At 43.6% G+C, this 25,869-nt stretch overlaps 1 protein-coding gene across 3 annotated transcripts in view; it reads right to left on the bottom strand.

The window, feature by feature from the left end:
- The window catches only part of LOC121549065 (rho guanine nucleotide exchange factor TIAM2), a 63,341-nt gene that overhangs the window by 26,345 nt on the left and 11,127 nt on the right, over nucleotides 1-25,869 (bottom strand). The window contains exons 2-3 of one of the 3 annotated variants that reach the window (XM_041860882.2): nucleotides 21,782-21,893; nucleotides 1,240-2,574 (exon numbers count right to left, since the gene is read on the bottom strand). In XM_041860882.2, coding sequence (XP_041716816.1) covers nucleotides 1,240-2,568 — 1,329 coding nt within the window. In that variant the 5' untranslated portion in view covers nucleotides 2,569-2,574; nucleotides 21,782-21,893. Of the gene's footprint in view, nucleotides 1-1,239; nucleotides 2,575-2,846; nucleotides 3,049-21,781; nucleotides 21,894-25,869 lie in introns of those variants that run through there. The other 2 variants (XM_041860883.2, XM_041860881.2) reach the window with 2 other exon arrangements.

Genomic DNA, 25,869 nt, shown 5'->3' with positions numbered 1-25,869 from the left:
GTGATATGGACATTATAATTTATTTTTTGAGAACATGTTTCAATAAGACACTTCTAGCTTAGGTTAACTGTTTTGAACTCTAAACACAGATAGAGCACATGGAAATTAATTTGCTTAGGTATTCCCACGGGGGGCCAGTATGAAAAAAATATAATGTATGCACTCACTAACTGTAAGTCGCTCTGGATAAGAGCGTCTGCTAAATGACTAAAATGTAAATGTAAAAATGTATTAATCATGCAAACACATTTATTTTTTATTGTGGCACAGCGTCAGTGAGATTCAAACCATGATCTTCTGTGTTCTGTCCATGGAATTAGTCGATGCCAGCTGTCCCAGCAAAGGGTTACCTGTCATCCACATCTGGTTCCGTGGAGCATTTCCCGGAGACGAGACCTACCCCAATTTATTTAATAAAAATTCCATATTGCATTCTGTCTTTGTTGTCCATTCAGTTAAGCCTGTATTCGATTGAACTGAAATTCCCACAGAATAACGTTTTTTCTTAACGTTCTCTGAACTATTTTAGAAAATTCCCAATGTCAAACCAGTTGGAGAACGTTACCAAAATTGAAATTAAATGTAACCATGTTTGAACTTTTAGGAAACGTTCTGTTAAAGTAAGGAAATACCAATGTAATATTCTCCAGCGACAAAAGGAGCGGGGAAGGTTTCCTTTCTGAACCGACAACATCGATCTTTGAAATCTTTCCCATGTAAATATTATCTAATTCTACACAAAGCCTTAGGGAGACTGGCCTATAGTCTTACATAATATCTGTCAAAATTATCTAAGGTTCTGAAAATGTTCCAGCGGGTAACTATTGTTAGAATAAGTTCTTTTGTGGTGTTTTTTCCTTTCATAGTAGTGTTTATCTCAATGGTTTGATTTTGTTTAAAGAACAAGCTACACATGTATCTCCAAAGATCCAGTCTGTCAGATGTAAACTGAGGGTATTAAAGAGCCATAGGATGACGTGTGACAGAGAGACATTCATGTGGCACTGCAATGATCTGCATCGTCAGACTGGATTTAAGAGCCAACCGCCATCAGCCAATCACGTTGACCAAAACAATGAGATTACCATCACACAGACTCAGCGAGCAGTCTTATCTCATCTCCTAGACAACTGGGGACACGTCATCTGATAAAGAGTCTACACTACATGCCCAGTCTTCCCCCCTTCACTGTGTACCCTTCCCTCCTCCCATCCCCTCTTTCTTCCCCTCTTCCCTCACCTGTAGTCTTCTTTTCTTCCTGCTCAGACTTCCCGTCCAGTCGCTGAGGCGCCTGATGCGGCTCTTCAGGTGGTCCTTCCTGCTGTTACCGACCACGATGGCGGAGGGCTCGGTGGCCGCCGTGGCGGCGACCCTCCTGCATGGCAGCGTGTGACTGTGAGAGGAGGAGTAGCGCTGGTCGTACAACCCCGAACTCTCCTCCTGGATGACCGCGTCCAGGGTCAGTACTGAAGCCAGCGACCCCCGTTGCTGGGGAACGTCCTGGAACTGAGTAGTGGGGAACACAGCCGCCACGCTGGGGTCAGAGTAGAGGTCAGACAGGGACACGGGAGGGGACATGAGGCTAAACTGACTCTGCTCCGGGTGAAGGATCATGGAGTCCCCGATACCACTGTCCTCAGTGCGGCCCGAAGAGCAAGTGTTATACCCGTTGCTGTTAAACCCTCGGCTTGTATATTGACCATTACTATCCACAGTCTGGAAGAGGAGGCTGGGATTGAACCCCGGGGAGATGTCCTCAGTGCGGGCGGACGAGAAGGTGTTGTAGCCGCAGCCAGTCTCCTCGGTGCGCGTGGAGGAGTAGGTGGTGTAGCCGCTGCTGTTGTCCCCCGCTACGGTCTGACTACAGGTGAATACATTGTCGTTGAGCTCCGTGGCGTTCCCCCAGGGAGAGTCGTACCAGGAGCCCTCGGAGCTCAGGGAGCTGCCCTTGCTGGTCCTAGTCAGAGAGGCCTCTGGGGCGGCTTCCACAGGGTGGCTGTGGCCTGACAGACCCTGGGGCTCCAGTGACATCCGCCTGCCGTTGGTGAACTCAACACGCATGCTGCCGTCCTTACTGAGGAGCACCTTGGGGCTGCTGCGGCTCTCTAGGGGCCCCCCGTGCTCACACGGAGAAGTCCTTTCGGGGGTGCGCTGTCCGTTAGCCCCGAGACTGTTAACACTCTCCCCACTACTCTCCAGGTAACTGTAACCGGTATGACAGACATTTTTCCTGGTCACTTGGGAACCGTCCCCTCTGCCACACCTCTGTGAAGAGCTATGCTTCAGCTTGGCTCCCGGGGACCCCCCCAGTTCCCTGCCCTCCTTAGTGATGTGGTGCTCATAGTGTTGCGAAGAGCCATAAGGCTGGTTGTGAGTGATCTTGTGCTGGGGCAGGCAGCCCCTCCCTCCCTTGCCTCTGGTTCTGTATCCCTGGCTGCTCCCCTCGCTGCCCCTCCACCAGCTATGGGGGGACAGGGCCTCCTCTTTAGTGGAGTGGAACTTTAGAGAGCAGGGTTTGGGTTTCCCAGGGACGTTAAAGCTGCTGTACTGGCTGTCAGTGTTTCCCATTCTGATCTGCTGGGCAGAAGACAAAACATCAGAATGAGAGATAATCAAGAGAGGATGCATTTCATTGTAATGGAAAAAGAATTGGTTGTTAACTGACTTCCCAGGTAAAAAAAAAAAATATGAAAGGAAATGAACTCACATGAGGTTAAACAAAATAAAATGACATCACAAAAAATAAAATGAAATAAAATCACATAAAGACAATGTTAAATAAAACAAAATGAAATCACATAAGGTAAATGAAATGAAAGCACATAAAAAAATGACTTTATACACACCAGCTGTAAAATCTTACCAGTTGCGGTGTCTGTCCTCAGGACAAACTTAGATACTACTCTGCATAATCCTATGGGCTACGTCTCAGCAGCGCTAGCTGGGCTCTGTGCCGTTGTGTGATCTCTTCAGGACTGAGCAACTCTCTCTCTCACACACTCACACTCACACAGCTGCTCACTCTCTCTCCTACTCTCACTCTCTCTCACTCGCTCGCTCTCTCTCGCTCTCTCTCCGGCTCATCTGTAGGGAAACAGAGGAGGGAGGGGCTTCGGTCAGTTCCACACACAGTCTGCCTTGTGTGTGAGCCTACTGTGGTTAGAGCCCCACCCCAAATCTAAACACCCCTTCTTCCTTGGCTTGGCCATCCCCCCACTCCACTCAGCCTCCTTCCATGACGTACTACTACTGAGCTGCTGAAGGGGCTTTTTAAAAGCAGACTTCATTCTGTCGCATGTTTATTTTGGTTCTCAGGAATTCTGAGCAATTTTCTCTTCTTTAAAAAAAAAGACGGTTGAGTTGAAGTCATCAGACAAGGCTATTTGGAGCGTCACTGCAAGCAATGTCTCTTAGCGCTTCATAAAGTCAGATTTAAACTTTCAAAAAATAACACAAGTTAGAAATCTCACTTCAGATCAAGTTCAAGCCAAGAAGTATGACAGAGAACATATCCTCAAGGTAAAACCATTACGGACATTTTGAAATACAATATGACATTGCAAAGAAATTACATCAACCCCAGTCTTTCCTGAAACAGATAAAGCCTCAGAGACTTTTTACATCTTGCCCAGAGTTCTCATTTCCTGAGAGACAGAGAGGGGTCAGAGGTTAGAGTGGCCCAAGGTTCACTGTTCCAGCAGTAAACTATAGCAGCACTACGCCTATCCTGTCCTGGGTTCATTCATACTGAAGAGGAGGAGAGGAGTGGAAAGGAAGAACGGAAGGAGAGGAGGTGAGGAGGAGTAGAGGAGAGGAGGACAGAGCCCTGGCTACACAAAGCAGGGTGAGAATACATCACACTGCTGACCCTAAACACATCAACGACCCTTGACCCCTTCATTTAAACCCAACAGGAAGCACCGATGGGGAAACCTTGGAAGCTGAAACACCCAGTCAGACGGCAGAGGAAAGAGCAACTTGTTGTCTCCGTCATTAAGCTAGAATGTTGAGGAGGACAGAAGAATGGCCAGCAGTGTGACAGGTTGTATTCGACACTCGCTGTGTGCGTAAAAAGAAGACGAACGCTTTCAGCCAGCCAATGGTCTGCCACTCAGCCGGGGCTCCAGACTATGGGCCTGTGCAGTGGGCTGGGCGGAACCGTGGAACGGGGTGCTTTGTGACACGGTTGTCGGCTTGCGCGGCAGACAAGGAGGCCGTGAATGGCTAAAGGTAGAGGCGGTGGTCGACACTTTTGTTGTGCCTCTCCTATAGGCCATCTGCTCCCTCGCTGGGGAAGCCCTGTCACCCTCGACCCTGGCATTCTTCAAGCACAATGAGCCCCCCGTGCAGAACTCCAGGCCAGCCATACTGCAGTGGAATGCATCAGGGCTGAAAATAGGGACGTGCTCTTGTTTGAAGTTTTTTTTTGGGGGGGGGGGGTGCGTGTGTGTTCATGTGGAGGAATGCCACCTGCACTATTTATTCCATGATATCAGAGCAGTTCAAAACCAACAGTTCAAACCTTTCATTTCTATTTCAGTGAAGAACATAATTGTCTTCGCTTTTGTTCACCAAATACAGTACTACGAAACAAGTTCAATCTGAATCCCACTTACTATCTTGCTCTCTCTCTTGTCCCAGCAGCCTCTATGCCTCTTTCCTCCTCCTGATCCCTTTCCTGTTGCTGTGCTTACATGGGCCTGCTAAACACTAACTACGTCCCAAATGGCACCCTATTCCCTATATAGTGCACTCCTTTTGACCAGGGCTCTATATCCCTGGTCAGAAGTAGTGCACTATATGGGCATGGGCCCTGGTCAAAAGTAGTGCACTATATAGGGAATAGGGTGCCATTTGGGAAGCACCCATTGTATCAGCCAGGCCCCACATACTTCACACAACCTTCCATAAGGGGATAAAGCACAGAGAGAGAGCATCCTGACAGTGTTCCAAAACAGACCGTTAAAACAAGGTACAGGCCCTTCTCTTCATCCACTTTCTGTTTGTCACATGAATGTCGTTAGAGCACATCTGCTGCGGCCAAGAACTCCCGACTAAAAATCTACTGCTATGATCTAATATTGTAATAACACAAAAGCCCAACTGCCCAAGTTTACGACTACAGTACATATGAGTCATCGTACAATGGAATTGTTCATTGTAAACGGTCACTTTCACAGCAAAATTCAACATGATTAAATAAATGAAACTTATAACGTTTTTTCAAACAGATCAAAACTGTAGGAGGCATGAATGTAGATGTTTTTTTAAAGAAAAAATATGTTTGCTAAATTCAAATCCCCACACTGTGTCAGCAGCAGCAGCATGTGTAGCCTACTATGGATGGAGCCAAAACCCAGTGCATCATTTCTCCTTCAGCAACCGGATAGAGGAAGCAGGAAGAACAGATAGATCATAAAGAGAAGGAAACAGAGACACCTACCTCCCTCAGGACTGATGCTATGGTGTCTCTCTCTCGCTCTCTCTCTCATACAAACTATCATGCCACAGCATAGGAGACTGGACACACACAAACACTCAGGAAGGAATGTAGAGGACATCACGCACATGCAGGCAATAGTGCAGTTCCGCACATACACTTGGAGGAGGATCAGGGAGTCAGTGGAAGAAAAACAGAGAGAGAAGAAGGGGGCCATTGTTGTTATTTTGCTATGATGGTTTAGATGAGGGGTGTCAAACTCATTTTGCCCCGGGGTCCGCATTCATTCTTCAATGAGGTCCCGAGGGCCGCATTAAAAATTGGTTGTATTTCCTCGCCGTCAAAATTAATAGTCCTCTATCCATCGTTTTGGGAATTTTCTATGCTCCCTGACTGTCTAGCCTTCATTTAAGTGATTATTAGCGAGCTGGACAATATATTTTAGTCATTTTAAAGTATATTGAGGTTGTCCCCCCCCATCCCCCAACTCTTTCAAGGGTTTTCTTTATTTTTTACTATTTTCTACATTGTAGAATAATAGTAAAGACATCAAAACTATGAAATAACACATATGGAATCATGTAGTAACCAAAAAAGTGTTAAACAAATCAAAATATATTTTATATTTGAGATTCTTCAAATAGCCACCCTTTGCCCTGATGACAGCGTTGCACACTCTTGGCATTCTCTCAACCAGCTTCACCTGGAATGCTTTTCCAACAGTCTTGAAGGAGTTCCCACATATGCTGAGCACTTGTTGGCTGCTTTTCCTTCACTCTGCGGTCCGACTCATTCCAAACCATCTCAATTGGGTTGAGGTCGGGGGATTGTGGAGGCCAGGTCATCTGATGCAGCACTCCATCACTCTGCTTCTTGGTAAAATAGGCCTTACACAGCCTGGAGGTGTATTGGGTAATTGTACTGTTGAGAAACAAATGATAATCCCACTAAGCCCAAACCAGATGGGATGGCGTATCGCTGCAGAATGCTGTGGTAGTCATGCTGGTTAAGTGTGAATTCTAAATAAATCACAGACAGTGTCACCAGCAAAGCACCCCCACACCATAACACCTCCTCCTCCATGCTTTATGGTGGGAACTACACATGTGGAGATCATCCGTTCACCCACACCGCGTCTCACAAAGACATGGCGGTTGGAACCAAAAATCTCCAATTTGGACTCCAGACCAAAGGACACATTTCCACCGGTCTAATGTCCATTGTTCGTGTTTCTTGGCCCAAGCAGGTTTCTTCTTGTTATTGGTGTCCTTTAGTAGTGGTTTCTTTGCAGCAATTCGACCATGAAGGCCTGATTCACACAGTCCCCTCTGAACAGATGATGTTGAGATGTGTCTGTTACTTGAACTCTGTGAAGCATTTATTTGGGCTGCAATTTCTGAGGCTGATAACTTTAATAAACGTATCCTTTTTTTTGGGGGGGGTAGATCAGCTTTAATATTGCAGATAGATTGTAACTTCCATCAATGTAATTGTCTGCATAATTTCCAATCCCTCATGTGTTTTTCTTTCTCGCAAATATATATATATATATATATATATATATATATATATATATATATATATATATATATATATATATATATAAATATATATTTATGAGAAAGAAAAACACATGAGGGATTGAAATTATGCAGACAATTACATTGATGGAAGTTACAATCTATCTGCAATATTAAAGCAGATCTACCCCCCCAAAAAAAGGATACGTTTATTAAAGTTATCAGCCTCAGAAATTGCAGCCCAAATAAATGCTTCACAGAGTTCAAGTAACAGACACATCTCAACATCATCTGTTCAGAGGGGACTGTGTGAATCAGGCCTTCATGGTCGAATTGCTGCAAAGAAACCACTACTAAAGGACACACATACATTTCCTTTTTAAAAATATATTTCCCTTTATTACTTTCCAACCCCACCACCCCTTCCCTAATTGGAGTAAACTAGTGAACAACAATGCTTAGGCCTCTACTTCCAGCTTATACATACTATATACATTTTATGGACACAGTCAATTTTACAATAATTCTATTTTGTTTATTTTTACTCCTGAACTTCCTCTACCCTCAACCTCTCCGATCATTTTCATGATGTCCATCCGGTTTGCTTCTATATGCCATATCTTTCTAACTGTGCTCTTTCACAAAAGCTCTCAACCTATAACCTATATACTTATTATGGACACAGTATGCTTACATTATTAGTTATCTTGTTGTTATTAGTTGTTGTTAGTTGTTATTAGTCCCATCCTTCAACTCCATTCAACACCACCCATCTATCTCTTAACACCATCCATATTGGATTTCTATTTGCCATATATTTTTCAACTGTACTGTTGAAACAAGCTACAAATGGACAGTACCAAAACAAATGATCTGTGGTCCTCTGTAGCTCAGCTGGTAGAGCACGGCGCTTGTAACGCCAAGGTAGTGGGTTCGATCCCCGGGACCACCCATACACAAAAATGTATGCACGCACGACTGTAAGTCGCTTTGGATAAAAGCGTCTGCTAAATGGCATATTATATTATTATATATCTAATGATTCTGTCTCTTCGCAGCAAAATCTGCAGAGCTGGGAAGATTGTATCCCCCATATAAATAACATTTTATTGGTAGCAAGAATTTTATATAATAATTTAATTATACGTTTTGAATCCGGCGTCGTTTTGCGTATCAGTTCATAAACACTATGCCATGGGATCGGTACATCAAAAATCTCTTCCCAAATATTTTGCAATCTACAGTGGGGAGAACAAATATTTGATACACTGCCGATTTTGCAGGTTTTCCTACTTACAAAGCATGTAGAGGTCTGTAATTTTTATCATAGGTACACTTCAACTGTGAGAGACGGAATCTAAAAAAATCCAGAAAATCACATTGTATGATTTTTAAGTAATTAATTTGCATTTTATTGCATGACATAAGTATTTGATACATCAGAAAAGCAGAACTTAATATTTGGTACAGAAACCTTTGTTTGCAATTACAGAGATCATACGTTTCCTGTAGGTCTTGACCAGGTTTGCACACACTGCAGCAGGGATTTTGGCCCACTCCTCTATACAGACCTTCTCCAGATCCTTTAGGTTTCGGGGCTGTCGCTGGGCAATACGGACTTTCAGCTCCCTCCAAAGATTTTCTATTGGGTTCAGGTCTGGAGACTGGCTAGGCCACTCCAGGACCTTGAGATGCATCTTACGGAGCCACTCCTTAGTTGCCCTGGCTGTGTGTTTCGGGTCGTTGTCATGCTGGAAGACCCAGCCACGACCCATCTTCAATGCTCTTACTGAGGGAAGGAGGTTGTTGGCCAAGATCTCGCGATACATGGCCCCATCCATCCTCCCCTCAATACGGTGCAGTCGTCCTGTCCCCTTTGCAGAAAAGCATCCCCAAAGAATGATGTTTCCACCTCCATGCTTCACGGTTGGGATGGTGTTCTTGGGGTTGTACTCATCCTTCTTCTTCCTTCAAACACGGCGAGTGGAGTTTAGACCAAAAAGCTCTATTTTTGTCTCATCAGACCACATGACCTTCTCCCATTCCTCCTCTGGATCATCCAGATGGTCATTGGCAAACTTCAGAAGGGCCTGGACATGCGCTGGCTTGAGCAGGGGGACCTTGCGTGCGCTGCAGGATTTTAATCCATGATGGCGTAGTGTGTTACTAATGGTTTTCTTTGAGACTGTGGTCCCAGCTCTCTTCAGGTCATTGACCAGGTCCTGCCATGTAGTTCTGGGCTGATCCCTCACCTTCCTCATGATCATTGATGCCCCACGAGGTGAGATCTTGCATGGAGCCCCAGACCGAGGGTGATTGACCGTCATCTTGAACTTCTTTCATTTTCTAATAATTGCGCCCATCCCAGCCTTGTGCAGGTCTACAATTTTATCCCTGATGTCCTTACACAGCTCTCTGGTCTTGGCGATTGTGGAGAGGTTGGAGTCTGTTTGATTGAGTGTGTGGACAGGTGTATTTTATACAGGTAAAGAGTTCAAACAGGTGCAGTTAATACAGGTAATGAGTGGAGAACAGGAGGGCTTCTTAAAGAAAAACTAACAGGTCTGTGAGAGCCGGAATTCTTACTGGTTGGTAGGTGATCAAATACTAATGTCATGCAATAAAATACAAATTAATTACTTAAAAATCATACAATGTGATTTTCTGGATTTTTGTTTTAGATTCCGTCTCTCACAGTTGAAGTGTACCTATGATAAAAATTACAGACCTCTACATACTTTGTAAGTAGGAAAACCTGCAAAATCAGCAGTGTATCAAATACTTGTTCTCCCCACTGTATATGGGATGGCTGTCAATCCTTTGGTCCTTAAATGAAACTGGTATACTTTGTTATTTATCACAGTTTTCTTTAACCAATTATGTTCTTTAATGCAAGGCCGACAGACAAGTTCCTTCCATTTTCCCCCTTCCACTTTCCTCTTCCATTTTTGCGGTAATGCTGCAATTATTTGGTTGTAATTTTGGGTAGAGCAGACATTTCCATATGTTTTTGTTAGCTGCATGTGCGACATAACTCCACCATTCCTACCGATGATATCATTTACGAAGATTATACCTTTTTTAAACATTGTGTAAAAAAATTTGTTTTTTATCAATTACTATATTTGAGTTTAACCACAATATTTGTTGCATTATTTGTTCTGTCGTTTCTGGAGGATTAAATTGAAATTACAACCAACTTTCTATGGCTTGTTTTAGAAATAGTGATATTTGGGAGATTATTTCCTTTTCAAATAACTGAAAGTGTGAGGTTGTAATCTGAATAAAGGGAAAAAGGCCAGTCTTGAACATTGGGTGAGACAATCTTACTAATTTGCTAGAGAACCAGTTCGGATTTAAGTATAACTTTTGTATGACTGAAGCTTTTAGTGATAGGTCTAATGCTTTAATATTTAATAATTTCTGTCCTCCGAATTCATATTCATTATATAAATAGGCCCGTTTAATTTTGTCTGGCTTGCTGTTCCAAATAAAATGGAATATATTTTTCTCATATAATTTTAAAAACTGTTCGCTAGGTGTAGGCAAGACCATAAGCAAATAGGTAAACTGGGATAATACTAAAGAGTTAATCAAGGTGATTTTCCCACAAATTGACAGGTATTTACCTTTCCATGGTAGCAAGATCTTATCTATTTTTGCTAACTTTCTATTAAAATGTATTGGAGTGAGATCATTTATTTCATTTGGGATATGTATTTCGAGTACATCCACATCACCATCAGACCATTTTATTGGTAAACGACATGGTAATGTAAATGATTTATTATTTAGTGATCCAATACGTAATATAGTACATTTATCATAATTTGGTTGTAATCCAGAGAGGTTAGAACATGTATCTAGATCCTCTATGAGGCTGTGGAGGGATTCAAGTTGTGGATTTAAAAGAAAACATGAATCATCAGCGTACAATGACACCTTTGTTTTTAAGCCCTGGATTTCTAAACCTTTGATATTATTGTTGGATCTGATTTTAATAGCTAACATCTCGATGGCCATAATAAATAGATATGCCGATAGTGGACAACCTTGTTTCACTCCTCTTGACAGTTTAAAACTTTCTGAGAAATAGCCATTATTTACTATTTTACACCTAGGGTTACTGTACATGATTTAAACCCATTTTATTAGACATTCTCCAAAATTGAAATGCTCCAGGCATTTATATATAAACCCTAGTCGTACTTTATCAAATGTCTTTTCGAAGTCTGCTATGAATAGCAGTCCTGGTTTCCCATATTTTTTATTAGTGTTCTATTGTTTCCAGTACTTGCCTTATATTATCTTTCAATGTATCTTCCATGTAAAAAACCTGTCTGATTAGAATGAATAATGTCCGACAATACCTTTTTAATTCTATGAGCTATACATTTTGCTAGAATCTTTGCATCACAACACTGAAGTGTAAGGGGCCTCCAATTTTTTTAATGGACTGGATCTTTGTATTTTCCACTTGTATCCTGTTTCAGTAATAATGAAATCAGACCTTCTTCTTGAGTGTCTGATAATCTACCATTTACATAGGAGTGGTTAAAACATGCTAATAACGGTCCTCTGAGTATATCAAAAAAGGTTTGGTATACCTCGACTGGTATGCCATCCAACCCTGGAGTTTTCCCGGACTTAAAGTCTTTAATTGCATCCAGAAGTTCCTCCTCTGTAATTTCACCTTCACATGAGTCTTTCTGTATGGCTGTTAATTTTGCATTATCAATAGAAAACAAATCTATACAATTAGCTTCAGTTAGAGGAGATGGAGGTGACTGAAACGAAAACATATGCTTAAAGTACTTTGTTTCCTCCTTCAAAATATAATTTGGTGAATCATGGGTGACTCCGTCATTTGTAACCAGTTTCAGTGAATTCTTTTTGGTAGCATTCCTATGCTGAAGATTAAAAAAGAATTTGGTGCATTTTTCCCCATATTCCATCCAGTTTGCTTAATTTTTTATTTTATAATATATTACACTTGATCTTTCTTGAATAAGTTTCTCCATTTCTTTTTGTTTTTCCTCTAATATATTCTGAGCCTCTATGTTACAGTTTTTATTGCTATCTATCTGTTCTGTTAGACCTTCTATTACCTTTGTTACTATGGACTCTTGACTTAAATTGCTTTTGTTTTTGAGATGAGTACTGAATTGCATGGCCTCTAAAGGCACATTTAAAGGTGTCCGATACAATAAGGGGAGTTGCTGTACCTATGTTATGTCGGAAAAAATCAGTTATGAATTCTTCTGTCCTAGTTAAAAACAAGTTATCCTTTGCAGCAGAGGTAACTCTGGGTCTTCCATTCCTGTGGCGGTCCTCATGAGAGCCAGTTTCATCATAGCGATTGATGGTTTTTGCAACTGCACTTGAGGAAACTTTCAAAGTTCTTGATATTTTCCGTATTGACTGACCTTCATGTCTTAATGTAATGATGGATGGTCGTTTCTCTTTGCTTATTTGAGCTGTTCTTGCAATAATATGGACTTGGTCTTTTACCAAATAAGGCTATCTTCTGTACAACCCCCCCCCTTTCCCCCCCACTCCAACCACCCATGGGCAGGATTGGACCCCTGGTTTAGATGAAAGGGCACAGACAGGAAGAGGACATACCTAAAGTCCATCTCTCCTCTCACACATATTAGTCTGTTATTTTAAGCTTCTCTATTCAGACAAAGAAACTAATTGTAAATTATATTATCCTGCTGTATCTCTCCCAAGCCAGAGGGTGACTGACTGACTACACTGCAGTGCCTGACAAAAAACACCAGACAATCCAGGAAATGATTTCCCCCTCGCGCTCTGCCAGCCAGTACATTTATTCATTTCCAAACAATTGCCTAGCTGTCAGGGTGGGCAGACAGCATGTGTATCAACAGAGCTCTCTAAGAGAAGTATCGAATAGCATCATACTAATGAAACAGCCAACAACAGTTTTACAAACACTTTTACGTTCCGTCCCAAATGGCACCCTATTCCCTATGTAGTGCACTACTTTTGACCAGGGCCCTTAGGGAATAGGGTGCCATTTGGACGCATATTTAATGTTGCTGCAGTGCATTGTTCTCACTCAAATGAAGTCATATCTGGCAGCAGTGTGTGGGCAAGCAGATATAACTCTCACCTCCATCGTATCCTCTTACACAGCCACAGGAAACCAGCCATGGGAACCAGACAACAATCCAACCCAATCTGAAACCACTATACTCAACTCTCCCGGCTGTCACTCTGAGTGAGGTGGGTTGGCTCAGCCTTAGCTCACCTCCCAGGCTGGTAGCTGGGGGTGGGAGATGCTGTGGCTAGGTTACATTGGGAGAGGGTAGACTTTGAGTTGGGGCTATGCGAAAAGGGTAGACTGGGGTTGTGTCCCAAATGACACCTTATTCCCTATATAGTGCACTTCTTTTGACCAGAGCCCTATGTTCCCTTGTCAAAAGTTCTGCACTATGTAGGGAATAGGTTGCCATTTGCGACGCAGCCTGGGTTGTGGGTGGGTTATTTGGGGACTGAGAGGGCAGAGAGCAGTGACCGCTCCATTTCCCATGGGAAAGCACAAAGTAGCTTCGATAAGAGTCAAACAGGCAGGCAGGGCGGGAGGTTGGGCGCCTGGAACCAGGGACCCAGCATCCAGGGAACTGCTCTCTGTCAGAAAGAGGAAGTGGAGGGAGAGGGAGAGAGGGCCTGGAGGGAAGTGGAGGGAGAGAGGGCCTGCTTCCTCCCCAGCCCAGCTGTGTCTGAGAAGGCCTCTTGTGCTCCCAGCATGGGCAGATGGGTGGGGCCCCTGGACTGCATCAGATCATTCAGGGCAGAGGGATAATGGCGGTGTCCAAAATGGCACCCAATTCTCCCTCTGGGCCCTGGTCAAAAGTAGTGCACTATATAGGGAATAGGGTGTGATTTGGGACCCTTCTTATATAGAGTGGGGGAAAAAAGTATTTAGTCAGCCACCAATTGTGCAAGTTCTCCCACTTAAAAAGATGAGAGAGGCCTGTAATTTTCATCATAGGTACACGTCAACTATGACAGACAAATTGAGAATTTTTTTTCCAGAAAATCACATTGTAGGATTTTTAATGAATTTATTTGCAAATTATGGTGGAAAATAAGTATTTGGTCACCTACAAACAAGCAAGATTTATGGCTCTCACAGACCTGAAACTTCTTCTTTAAGAGGCTCCTCTGTCCTCCACTCGTTACCTGTATTAATGGCACCTGTTTGAACTTGTTATCAGTATAAAAGACACCTGTCCACAACCTCAAACAGTCACACTCCAAACTCCACTATGGCCAAGACCAAAGAGCTGTCAAAGGACACCAGAAACAAAATTGTAGACCTGCACCAGGCTGGGAAGACTGAATCTGCAATAGGTAAGCAGCTTGGTTTGAATAAATCAACTGTGGGAGCAATTATTAGGAAATGGAAGACATACAAGACCACTGATAATCTCCCTCGATTTGGGGCTCCACGCAAGATCTCACCCCGTGGGGTCAAAATGATCACAAGAATGGTGAGCAAAAATCCCAGAACCACACGGGGGGACCTAGTGAATGACCTGCAGAGAGCTGGGACCAAAGTAACAAAGCCTACCATCAGTAATACACTACGCCGCCAGGGACTCAAATCCTGCAGTGCCAGACGTGTCCCCCTGCTTAAGCCAGTACATGTCCAGGCCTGTCTGAAGTTTGCTAGAGTGCATTTGGATGATCCAGAAGAGGATTGGGAGAATGTCATATGGTCAGATGAAACCAAAATATAACTTTTTGGTAAAAACTCAACTCGTCGTGTTTGCAGGACAAAGAATGCTGAGTTGCATCCAAAGAACACCATACCTACTGTGAAGCATGGGGGTGGAAACATCATGCTTTGGGGCTGTTTTCTGCAAAGGGACCAGGACGACTGATCCGTGTAAAGGAAATAATGAATGGGGCCATGTATCGTGAGATTTTGAGTGAAAACCTCCCTCCATCAGCAAGGGCATTGAAGATGAAACGTGGCTGGGTCTTTCAGCATGACAATGATCCCAAACACACCGCCCGGGCAACGAAGGAGTGGCTTTGTAAGAAGCATTTCAAGGTCTTGGAGTGGCCTAGCCAGTCTCCAGATCTCAACCCCATAGAAAATATTTGGAGGGAGTTGAAAATCTGTGTTGCCCAGCGACAGCCCCAAAACATCACTGCTCTAGAGGAGATCTGCATGGAGGAATGGGCCAAAATACCAGCAACAGTGTGTGAAAACCTTGTGAAGACTTACAGAAAATGTTTGACCTGTGTCATTGCCAACAAAGGGTATATAACAAAGTATTGAGAAACTTTTGTTAATGACCAAATACTTATTTTCCACCATAATTTGTAAATAAATTCATTAAAAATCCTACAATGTGATTTTCTGGAGAAAAAAAATCTCATTTTGTCTGTCATAGTTGACGTGTACCTATGATGAAAATTACAGGCCTCTCTCATCTTTTTAAGTGGGAGAACTTGCACAATTGGTGGCTGACTAAATACTGTTTTTCCCCACTGTATGCAGCATTATGAATGAGGTAACCTGACTGGATAATAAACTCAGCAAAAAAAGAAACGTCCTCTCATTGTCAACTGCGTTTATTTTCAGCAAACTTAATATGTGTAAATATTTGTATGAACATAACAAGATTCAACAACTGAGACATAAACTGAACCAGTTCCACAGACATGTGACTAACATAAATTGAATAATGTGTCCTTGAACAAAGGAGGGGTCAAAATCAAAAGTAACAGTCAGTATCTGGTGTGGCCACCAGCTGCATTAAGTACTGCAGTGCATCTCCTCCTCATGGACTGCACCAGTTTGCCAGTTCTTGCTGTGAGATGTTACCCCACTCTTCCACCAAGGCACCTGCAAGTTCCCGGACATTTCTGGGGGAATGGCCCTAGCCCTCACCTTCCGATCCAACAGGTCCCAGACGTGCTCAATGGGATTGAGATCCGGGCTCTTTGCTGGCCATGGCAGAACACTGACATTCCTGTCTTGCAGGAAATCACGCACAGAACGAGCAGTATGGCTGGTGGCATTGTCATGCTGGAGGGGCATGTCAGGATGAGCCTGCAGGAAGGGTACCACATGAGGGAGGAGGATGTCTTCCCTGTAGCGCACAGCATTGAGATTGCCTGCAATGACAACAAGCTCAGTCCGATGATGCTGTGACACACCGCCCCAGACCATGACGGACCCTCCACCTCCAAATCGATCCCGCTCCAGAGTACAGGCCTCGGTGTAACGCTCATTCCTTGGACGATAAACGCGAATCCAACCATCACCCCTGGTGAGACAAAACCGTGACTCGTCAGTGAAAAGCACTTTTTGCCAGTCCTGTCTGGTCCAGCGACGGTGGGTTTGTGCCCATAGGCGACATTGTTGCCGGTGATGTTTGGTGAGGACCTGCCTTACAACAGGCCTACAAGCCCTCAGTCCAGCCTCTCTCAGCCTAGTGCGGACAGTCTGAGCACTGAAGGAGGGATTGTGCGTTCCTGGTGTAATTTGGGCAGTTGTTGTTGCCATCCTGTACCTGTCCCGCAGGTGTGATGTTTGGATGTACCGATCCTGTGCAGGTGTTGTTACACGTGGTCTGCCACTGCGAGGACGATCAGCTGTCCGTCCTGTCTCCCTGTAGAGCTGTCTTAGGCGTCTCACAGTACGGACATTTCAATTTATTGCCATGGCCACATCTGCAGTCCTCAAGCCTTCTTGCAGCATGCCTAAGGCACGTTCACACAGATGAGCAGGGACCCTGGGCATCTTTCTTTTGGTGTTTTTCAGAGTCAGTAGAAAGGCCTCTTTAGTGTCCTAAGTTTTCATAACTGTGACCTTAATTGCCTACCGTCTGTAAGCTGTTAGTGTCTTAACGACCGTTCCACAGGTACATGTTCATTAATTGTTTATGGTTCATTGAACAAGCATGGGAAACAGGTTTAAACCTTTTACAATGAAGATCTGTGAAGTTATTTTGATTTTTACTAATTATCTTTGAAAGACAGGGTCCTGAAAAAGGGATGTTTCTTTTTTTGCTGAGTTTAAATGCACAATTGACAATTTCATGCAGCGCTAATGGGAAGTTTTAAGGCCCACCGGTAACGCAGTCGATAATAGCATGGATTTTGAGAGCGGAAGCGCAGCCTATCCAGCCATGACGCACAGTGCCCATGGAAGGAATGATGTGCCTTTTGAATCTCATATTAAGTATTGTTTCCCCCCCATTTAGTTTAATTTTATAAAAAAAACAAGCATAGTCTACCCTCCCCTTAATCAAGGCTGGTTTATCAGCATTGCATTGTCTTTTTATCCTGGTCATTAGCCAAGTAGCCTATGAATAAATGGGTTTTAAATGGTCTACTGAGAGTGCTTTGAAGTAGTTGAGGTTTTTTCCCTCATGCTTTTTTATTATTCACAATTCACATAACTGCATTTCACTTGTTGAAGTAGGCTATCCATCCCCATTTTCAAAGAACACCCCTCGTCTGATTACCAAAGACACGCTCCCAGCTCCTCCAAACGATTCACTCCTCCTATAATGCCATATCAACAGTGGATTTTTTGAGAATCTGCAATGATACAATTGACAGGAGCCTAGTATTTTGTATAGACGTACGAATGTTATGCATAAAGACGTTTAGGCCTACATGTGCACACAGTGCCATGGAACGAGAGAAGCAATTTATGATATCGCGCTTCTGACCCCACCCTACTTCGAAATATTGTTGTTGTTTTCAAAAACAGATTCCTTGTTTTCCATTTCATATGATTAGAAACCAAGCCCTCCATAGGCTACCCTAGGCCTAGGCTACTATATCGAAGGCTGGTTCAACAGCAATGCATTGTGTATTTCTTATCCTGGCCTTGAAAAGTAGCCTATCCACAAAAAGTGTTTAAATGGTCTATTCGTCAGTGTCTTGAACTGAAAATATACTGCACATCCTAAAACATACACACATATGCCTACCTGCATACTTCATTTTGCTTGGTCAAGTATGCATCCACATCTCCAAAGAGTGCCTCTCATCCAGTTACCAAAGATGCGCTCCTCCCAACTTATTTAAATTATTCAGTCCTATAATGCAGTATCAAAAGGTAGGCCTAGGATATATCTTGTTTAGTGAGAACGTGCCTCACACATACAATACAATTGACAGGAGCCTAGTATTTTTATTTGATGAGAAGTGCAATGTGTAAAGACATGTAGGCTAGGCTCATTGACACCAATTACAATGTTGACCTTTCTTTATAATTTTTTTACTGTTGCTATTACTCGTTGATGTAACCTATGATATTTAATAAACTGTCCTGTAGTATAATCCACAATGGACCAGGAGGAGAATATTCTGTGCCCCCAGAAGAATTGGAGTCGATGACAACACAAAAACCGGCAATAACCTACAGAACTTGAGACAACTGCATGCAGTATTAAGCCATGGAACACGTTGATTGGCCAGTGAGTGGCCAAGCCCTCATCACACCTACAACTTGTTTATTCATCAAAACCCAGCCCTTTCGCGCCACTGACAGCTATTGTGCTCATAATTCCGGTTGTGAAAATAGCAAAACTATTTCGGACACACCCCAGGACCTATAGTGCTACCGCCAGCGCATAGATGTACCATTGCGTTAGGTTTGTTAAAATAGAGCCCATGGTTTACTAGTATGCACTGCTTCTCTTATTCATCCTCTGTTCACCAAACAATGTTGACCCCTTGTCTGCTAACCAGACTATATTCGACCTGGTACCAAATCAAATTAAACAAACTCTTTAGCCACCTTCCAGCCCATTTCCACCCTCTGCCTCAATCTGTCAATTTCTCCAACACCAGTGAAAATGGTTAACGAAGTTAGCTGTCAATTAGAGTTGGACCCCATTGATCCATCACTGCAGCTGAGCATTCTGTTGTTAGCAAATATAATGGGGGGTGAGTTGAGGACACAGGTTGCATCCCAAATATCACCCTATTCCCTATTTAGTGCACTCATTTTAACCAGGGCACATAGGTGTTTGGCCAGTTCTATGCGGTGACTTTCTATGGCGCATTTTGACCCAGGTTTGGGTTAGGTTAGTTGGTACACCGATTGATGACAGTCTCCATCCCTTTGTGACGCGCACCTCTTTATATTGCATCTGTATGTCCTATACTGTAAGTAGATCCTGTGTTTAGAACATAGGTTTTGCCTTGATGTTACAGTTTGGTGCTGAACATTTTAGACTAGTGAGAAATACAGTGAGAAATTATCCTAAAAGCCATCTAGAGATAAATAACTAACTCTTCATACCCTTCATAGTGAAAGGGGAGAGATGGATGGTAGTTTGGCTCTTTCTCTCTTTCTCTCTCTCTCCACTGAGCACACACACTCCTTTCTTCCAGCTCCATTGTCTCAGAAGAGAGAGAAAGAAAGTGAGAGAGAGGGGGCCAGAGAGGGCCACACAAAGCAGGGACGGCTGCCTGGCGTGGGCTCTTCTGTTCAGCCTCCTGTCCAGATGCCAGTATCAAGCCCCTTTGCCCTTCAAAACATCCATCAATAAAATTCTAATAATACTACATGGGACTTTTCAAAGACCCAAAGTCGCTTTACTATTGTAGAAACTAAACAAAAAACGGAAATCAAAACAAGAAGGCCAGACTAACAGGCAGAAGAAACAGAAACATGAAACAAAGAGAAGGGGGAGGGGCTTAGAGAAGGGGAAAGAGTGTGATGTGTCAGTGTATGAGTGAGTGAACAGGTGTTGAGGGTGTGTGTGTGTGAGAGAGTGAGCGTGTGTGGGAGAGAGTGTGTGTGTGTGTGTGTGTGGGGGGGGCTTAGGGGTAGTCCAAGGTGAAGAGGTGGGGCTTTAGGAGGGACTGAAAGATGGTGATGGACTCAAGAGTCACGGATGGCTGGAGGGTGAGAGTTCCAGAGCCTTGGAGCAACCCTGGAAAAGGCCCTGTCGCCGAAGCTCTGGAGCTTGGACTTGGGAATGGCAAGGTGGCCTGCTGTGATGGAACGGAGTGAGCAGAAAATACGTTCGGAAAGGTAAGCGGGGGCAAGGTGGTGAAGGGCTTTGTAGGTCAGAAGGAGGATCTTGTAGTTAATGCTATCTGAGAAGCTCCATAGGAACTACTGATGAGCTTAGTGACGTAAAGGCAACCCCCAGACATTGGATCCTGTGTACACAATGCCAGTCTCACTGAACGAGAGGTGTGCCACAGTGTTGCTGGTGACAGTGATGATGATGGCTGTTCAGTGTCTTTGAAAGGAGGAGCCATGTTGGCAACTATACTTTCAAAAGATGCCCATGTAATATAAAATGAACAGGATTGAATGGACTGTCACTGGCGATTGAGGCAGTTTCAGGCGGTTTTCCCTATTGTCTTAAGTGAATGTGCTAATAGCAATTGGAACAAAAACCTAATAGGAACCACTTAAATGCCAGCAGCACCCTCAGGGTGTGCATTTCTACACTCTTAGAAAAAAAGTTGCTATCTAGATTAAAACCTAAAAGGGTTCTTCAGCTGTACCCAATTCAATAGGACAGGGATCCCCAACTAGATTCAGCCACGGGCTGATTTTGCTGGGTTTGCTATTGCTGGGTTTGCTCCAGCAATAGCTTAGCACCTGGGTCTGAGCTATGTACCGCTGTGTACCACTACACACACTAATGAGCAGGATGTGGTGGTTAAGGCTCCCATAGGGCGGCGCACAATTGGCCCAGCGTCGTCCGGGTTTGGCCGGTGTAGGCCGTCATTGTAAATAAGAATTTGTTCTTAACTGACTTGCCTAGTTAAATAAAGGTAAAATAAAAAAAAGAACAAAATTAAAAGGCTAAGCAGCATGTAAACATAGGGATCCCACAGGCAAACCCGATGCATTCCCTCACACACAGATACACACACAAAAACGCACACACAAACACACACACAGACAGACACACACACACACCAATCTACCTAAGTACTTTGGGCTTTGAGTCAATTCAGTATTTATTTTCTCTGTGGAACAGTGTTGTTGGTCAGTGAAGTCTTAAAGGAGTACATTAACAGTATTGATCTGCTGGTTGGATGCCAAATGAGAGAATGAGAGAACAAAAAGTGTTTTCTTTCCAGTGCAACCAACAAAAAACAGGAAAAAGGCAAATTTGTAGAACTAAGTGGATTTAATGGCTTAAGGTTTAATACTATTTCACCAGAAGGTCACTGGTAAATACCCATTTAGCCGTAGAGGAATGCTGTAGACTTTTATAGTAGACTTGGTAATGTGCTGTAAAGCAGCTAAAAACAGCTAAAAACCTCTGGACCACATCCCCCAATTGTGTGCTCGGTTTTAATTTAATAGTTCATCGTTTCTATTGTAGACGGTGCAGCCTTAGCGTGGCAGTATGGCTGACAGAGGTCCACAGCCATGGAAATGACGGTGATCTGAGAGGGCAGTAGGGCCCAGCCCTGTTCTCCTTGTTTGATCGGCTATGCAAAAACACCTCTGACACTCACTGAAGACCAAGGCTTGCAGAGTCCGATTGGCTTCCAGCCACACACACTGTGCACACACAGCTTGGGAATTCTGCTGACCGGTCAGTTATGAGAACTGAGAGGTGAGGCTGGACAAATCCATTCCCTTTCCTCTTTCTCACGTGCACTGCAGCGCACACAATCCTACAGGACCTAGAAACACACACAGGCACGCAAGCACACACACACACACATCAAGGCACGCAGGCACACACTGACTATACAGTACACACAACATACACACTCAGGACACAGTCACTTCCTGTGTCAGGGTAGGGCTACTTCGGCTCAGCTGGTCACTCACCAATAGCAGGGCTCCCTTCTTCTCTAAGTGTGACTCACAGGTCTCAGAAGGTCAAACATCCCGTCCACTTGTGTTCCTGTGACGCTGTCATTGTAGTGCTGTAGGGTAGAACCTGGGAACAAAATACAACTGAAGCTTCATCTGAATAGCCTACATGATAGCTATCACAGACCCAGTACACACACAGTACACCTATTCCTGCTGACTGCTTTGAGGAATTCAGAAAAACATGTTCAAGATTTTAGAATTATCCTTCAGGTTCTGTACTGAAAATTGAAAAGTGCAGCAGCACTTCACCAAGTTGTCTTCTGACTTCGGACTCTTCTCTCGTTTGAGGGGAACATGTAAACAAATCCAAAACCAACCCCTTCCCTGGCTTACGTAAGAGGCCGCCCATCCAGAGAGTCACGGAGCTGAGCTCACCAGTAACCACAGCAGCTTAGTCACAATTCTCCACCCTTTTCTGCACTTACACACTCCCGGTTATGGATTTAAAAGCATATGATTTACGTAAACATTGGCTGGAGTGAGTTTCCACCATTGTTAAATACATGCGAGAAAGTGTGCAAGTGTCCATTTTGGCAGAAGGGTGGAGAATGGGAACTCAGGAGAGAAGTCAGGAGCGCCTCACTCACTCCTCTCTTACGCAACACTGGGAGAGGCTGCAGATCCAGCCGCACAGAATGGAAAACAATGAGGGTTGGAGCCAGAAACGGGCAGGACATGCTGCCAAAAAATCAACTGAGAGAGAGACCACTGTACAGTGTGTGCTGCTGGAGAAGAAATGAGAAGAAGAAAACGAAAGAGGGGGGAGTGGGAAAAACTGACACACAGGGGAAACACACTCTGACTCACATACATTCGTTCATCCACTCCAACACAAACACATGCTGTTTATTTATTCATTTATTCAGGTGAATAACTGAATAAATAACCCCTTGCATTTATTGCATGGTTTGTACCAAGCATTGAAACATTTAACCCTCACCACCCCAGTGTTCAAATGCAAAAGAGAGTCATAAATTATAGGTCAGGCAAGGTTACCATAAATCCACTGTGGGAAGGAGAGAGAGAGAGAGGAGGAGAGGGAGGAGGGGGTGTTCTCTACACATTAAATCCTTAATCTGGGGGGAATTAAACTCATGAGGCTACCCAGTATTTCCCCCCTCAGGCTAAACCTCTGTTCAATGAGAGAGCGTTGTCTGGGTGCTCCAGCCTTGCAGGGCTACTAACCCTAACCCTGTCTATGCAGCAGACAACACATAACACACCTAGGCTAATCTAGGCTGTGTCCAAAATGGAACCCTATTCCCTATGTAGTGCACTACTTTTGACCAGGGCCCATAGTACCCTATTCCCTATATAGTGCACTACTTTTGACCAGATCCCTATGGGCCCTGGACCAGAAACCTATGGGCCCTGGTCGAAAGTAGTGCACTACATAGGGAGCCATTTGAGACACACTCCCCTAGGCTCTCTCCCTGTCCCCCTCATCAGGGAATAGGCGTCTCTGCTGGGGTTGGGGAGATGGATGAGTGCGTTGGGCGACCAGAGAGAGCAGGATATTAACAACTGTGACATTCTGTGTGTCCACATTAAAAGGACATTTGTTTGAGGATGTATGCTTAAGTGACACATAGAGGCTATAAATATGAGCGTACGTCTTTGTTTGAAAATAAGCACAGGCACTTTTTGTGCTCTGAAGTGTGGGTGTTCTCGTAAATGTGTGTTTGTACATGCCTCTGTGTGTATGTGTGGTGAGTGGGTGGCAGGTTGCCTAGCGGTTAGAGAGGCGAGCCAGCAACCGGAGGGTTGCCAATTCCAAATCCCGGGTCCGACAAGAAGTGAGCTGGCAACCGGAGGGCTACTGTTAGAAAATCCTAGATGCTATTGCCTGCCTTTGTGCCTTTAAGCAAGGCACTTAACCCCCCACAACAACAGCTCCCCGGGCACCAAGTGTGGCAGCCCCCTGCACCTCTCCATAACCTATAGTATGTATGCCTTTCAGAGGGGTTGGGTCTTGGGTTAAAAGTGGAAGGCACATTTTGGGTGATCTTAAAGGGCAATTCCACCACTTTTCAACCTCATTTCATTATCTCCAGCACAATACTAGTGTGTACATATTTGAAAAACGGTGCATTTCTACGTTTTGTAGAAAAAAAAGATACAGTAAAAAGTTCTATTTTTTAAAACATTTTAAAAACAGTGATTTTCTAACACTATGAAATTCGCGATGACGTGGGGAGCAAGAAAATACTCTCCCTCTGGCAAGAAACTTGTTGCAGGTTTTGAAAATCACTGTTTTTCTTACTTTTAATCCTACCCTGTGATGTCACTGAGAAGCATTTTTTAGGATCTTTATTCTTATCTTTTTACCCACGTATCATAGAAACGCCCCATTTTCATATGTAAACACGGGCATGGTGCTGGAGACAATTAATATATTGGTTGAAAAGTGGTGGAATTACCCTTTAATCTTAATCTTAAAAAGAGGTGAGGGGACTTATCTTGTGTGGGAACAGGGAGTAGAGGAGATTGGAGAGCATAATGTAGGACTAATAGATCAGTAATGAAATGCAGCTGTGGCCCAGTCAGGCCCATAAAGACTCTCGTTAGTGCTGAGTGATTAACCGAAATGTCGGTTATTTTTCTTCATAAAAAAAAAAACTAATTGACCAACATCAGTTCAATTATTTTAATTCCATTTAGTTCGGTTTTTTTCTGTGAGCTCAATGCGCACATTGGCAGTTTCTCTGGAGATAAATCAGATCAAGCCTGAACTGTGCGATGTAGTAGGGAGCCAATATTCTACATAGTTTAGCGCAGAAAACGTGGTAATTAACTACAATGACCATAATACATTGTGCGCTTACTTGTCCGGTCTGTGTTTCTTTTACGCCTGCTACGTAAAAGAGACAGAAGAATGTGTGATTGAGAGGGATAGACAGACAGCAGTTGCTTCGCAAGGTATCTCTACCTGAAAATACATGATCTAAGTGATTGAGGACCTGAGCCCTAGGACCATGCCTCAGGACTACCTGGCCTGATGACTCCTTGCTGTCCCCAGTCCACCTGGTCATGCTACTGCTCCAGTTTCAACTCTTCTGCCTGCGGCTATGGAACCCTGACCTGTTCACTGGACGTGCTACCTTGTCCCAGACCTGCTGTTTTCAACTCTCTCTCTCTACTGCACCTGCTATTTCAACCTATGAAAAGCCAAGTGACATTTACTCCTGATGTACTGACCTGTTGCAACCTCTACAACCACTGTGATTATTATTTGACCCTGCTGGTCATCTATGAATGTTTGAACATCTTGGAGAAAAATCTGGCCTTAATGGTCATGTACTGTTATAATCTCCACCCGGCACAGCCAGAAGGGTACTGGCCACCCCTCAGAGCCTGGTTCCTCTCTAGGTTTCTTCCTAGGTTTCTGCCTTTCTAGGGAGTTGTTCCTAGCCACCGTGCTTCTACATCTGCATTGCTTGCTGTTTAGGGTTTTAAGCTGGGTTTCTGTATAGCACTTTGTGACATCTGCTGATGTAAAAAGGGCTTTATAAATACATTTGATTGATTGATTATTCAGCTGTCAGAAAAGTATGCAGTCATAAAAGTAACAACTACTAAAATAGTGATTTTGTCAGACAGCATAGATTGGATTCATAGAGATGAGATGACTTTGAATGAAATAATACATGTTTACATTTGTTTATCGAAATCAAAAACTGTTATTATTTTGTAATAATCAAACCAAAACAACATCAAAAAGCACTAATCGCTCATCACTAACTCTTATTCGAAGATAGGTGGAGGTCTGAGAGTGGGAAAAACCTGGTGATGATGTAATAACACTGAGGAGGACACCTAACAGAGTAGCTATCCCTCACTTCTGCACAACAACAACTTCATCGCACGAAGCAGTGTAAGCCACCAATCTAGGCTACTTTTGAGTACGAATGGAGATCGGGGTTGTATTGTGAAAGCACTTAAAAAAAAAAAAAAAGTGCCTAGATTGAAAAATGCTCAAAAGACACCATTAAAAGATAAGAGAGGATGACATGCCTCCCTGAGGGAGCTCTACTAATACA

Source organism: Coregonus clupeaformis, chromosome 33 (assembly GCF_020615455.1).
Source record: "Coregonus clupeaformis isolate EN_2021a chromosome 33, ASM2061545v1, whole genome shotgun sequence".
In the NCBI taxonomy this organism is placed as follows: domain Eukaryota; kingdom Metazoa; phylum Chordata; class Actinopteri; order Salmoniformes; family Salmonidae; genus Coregonus; species Coregonus clupeaformis.
Note: the sequence above shows the minus strand (reverse complement) of the source record. Positions and strands in the feature narration are given on the sequence as shown.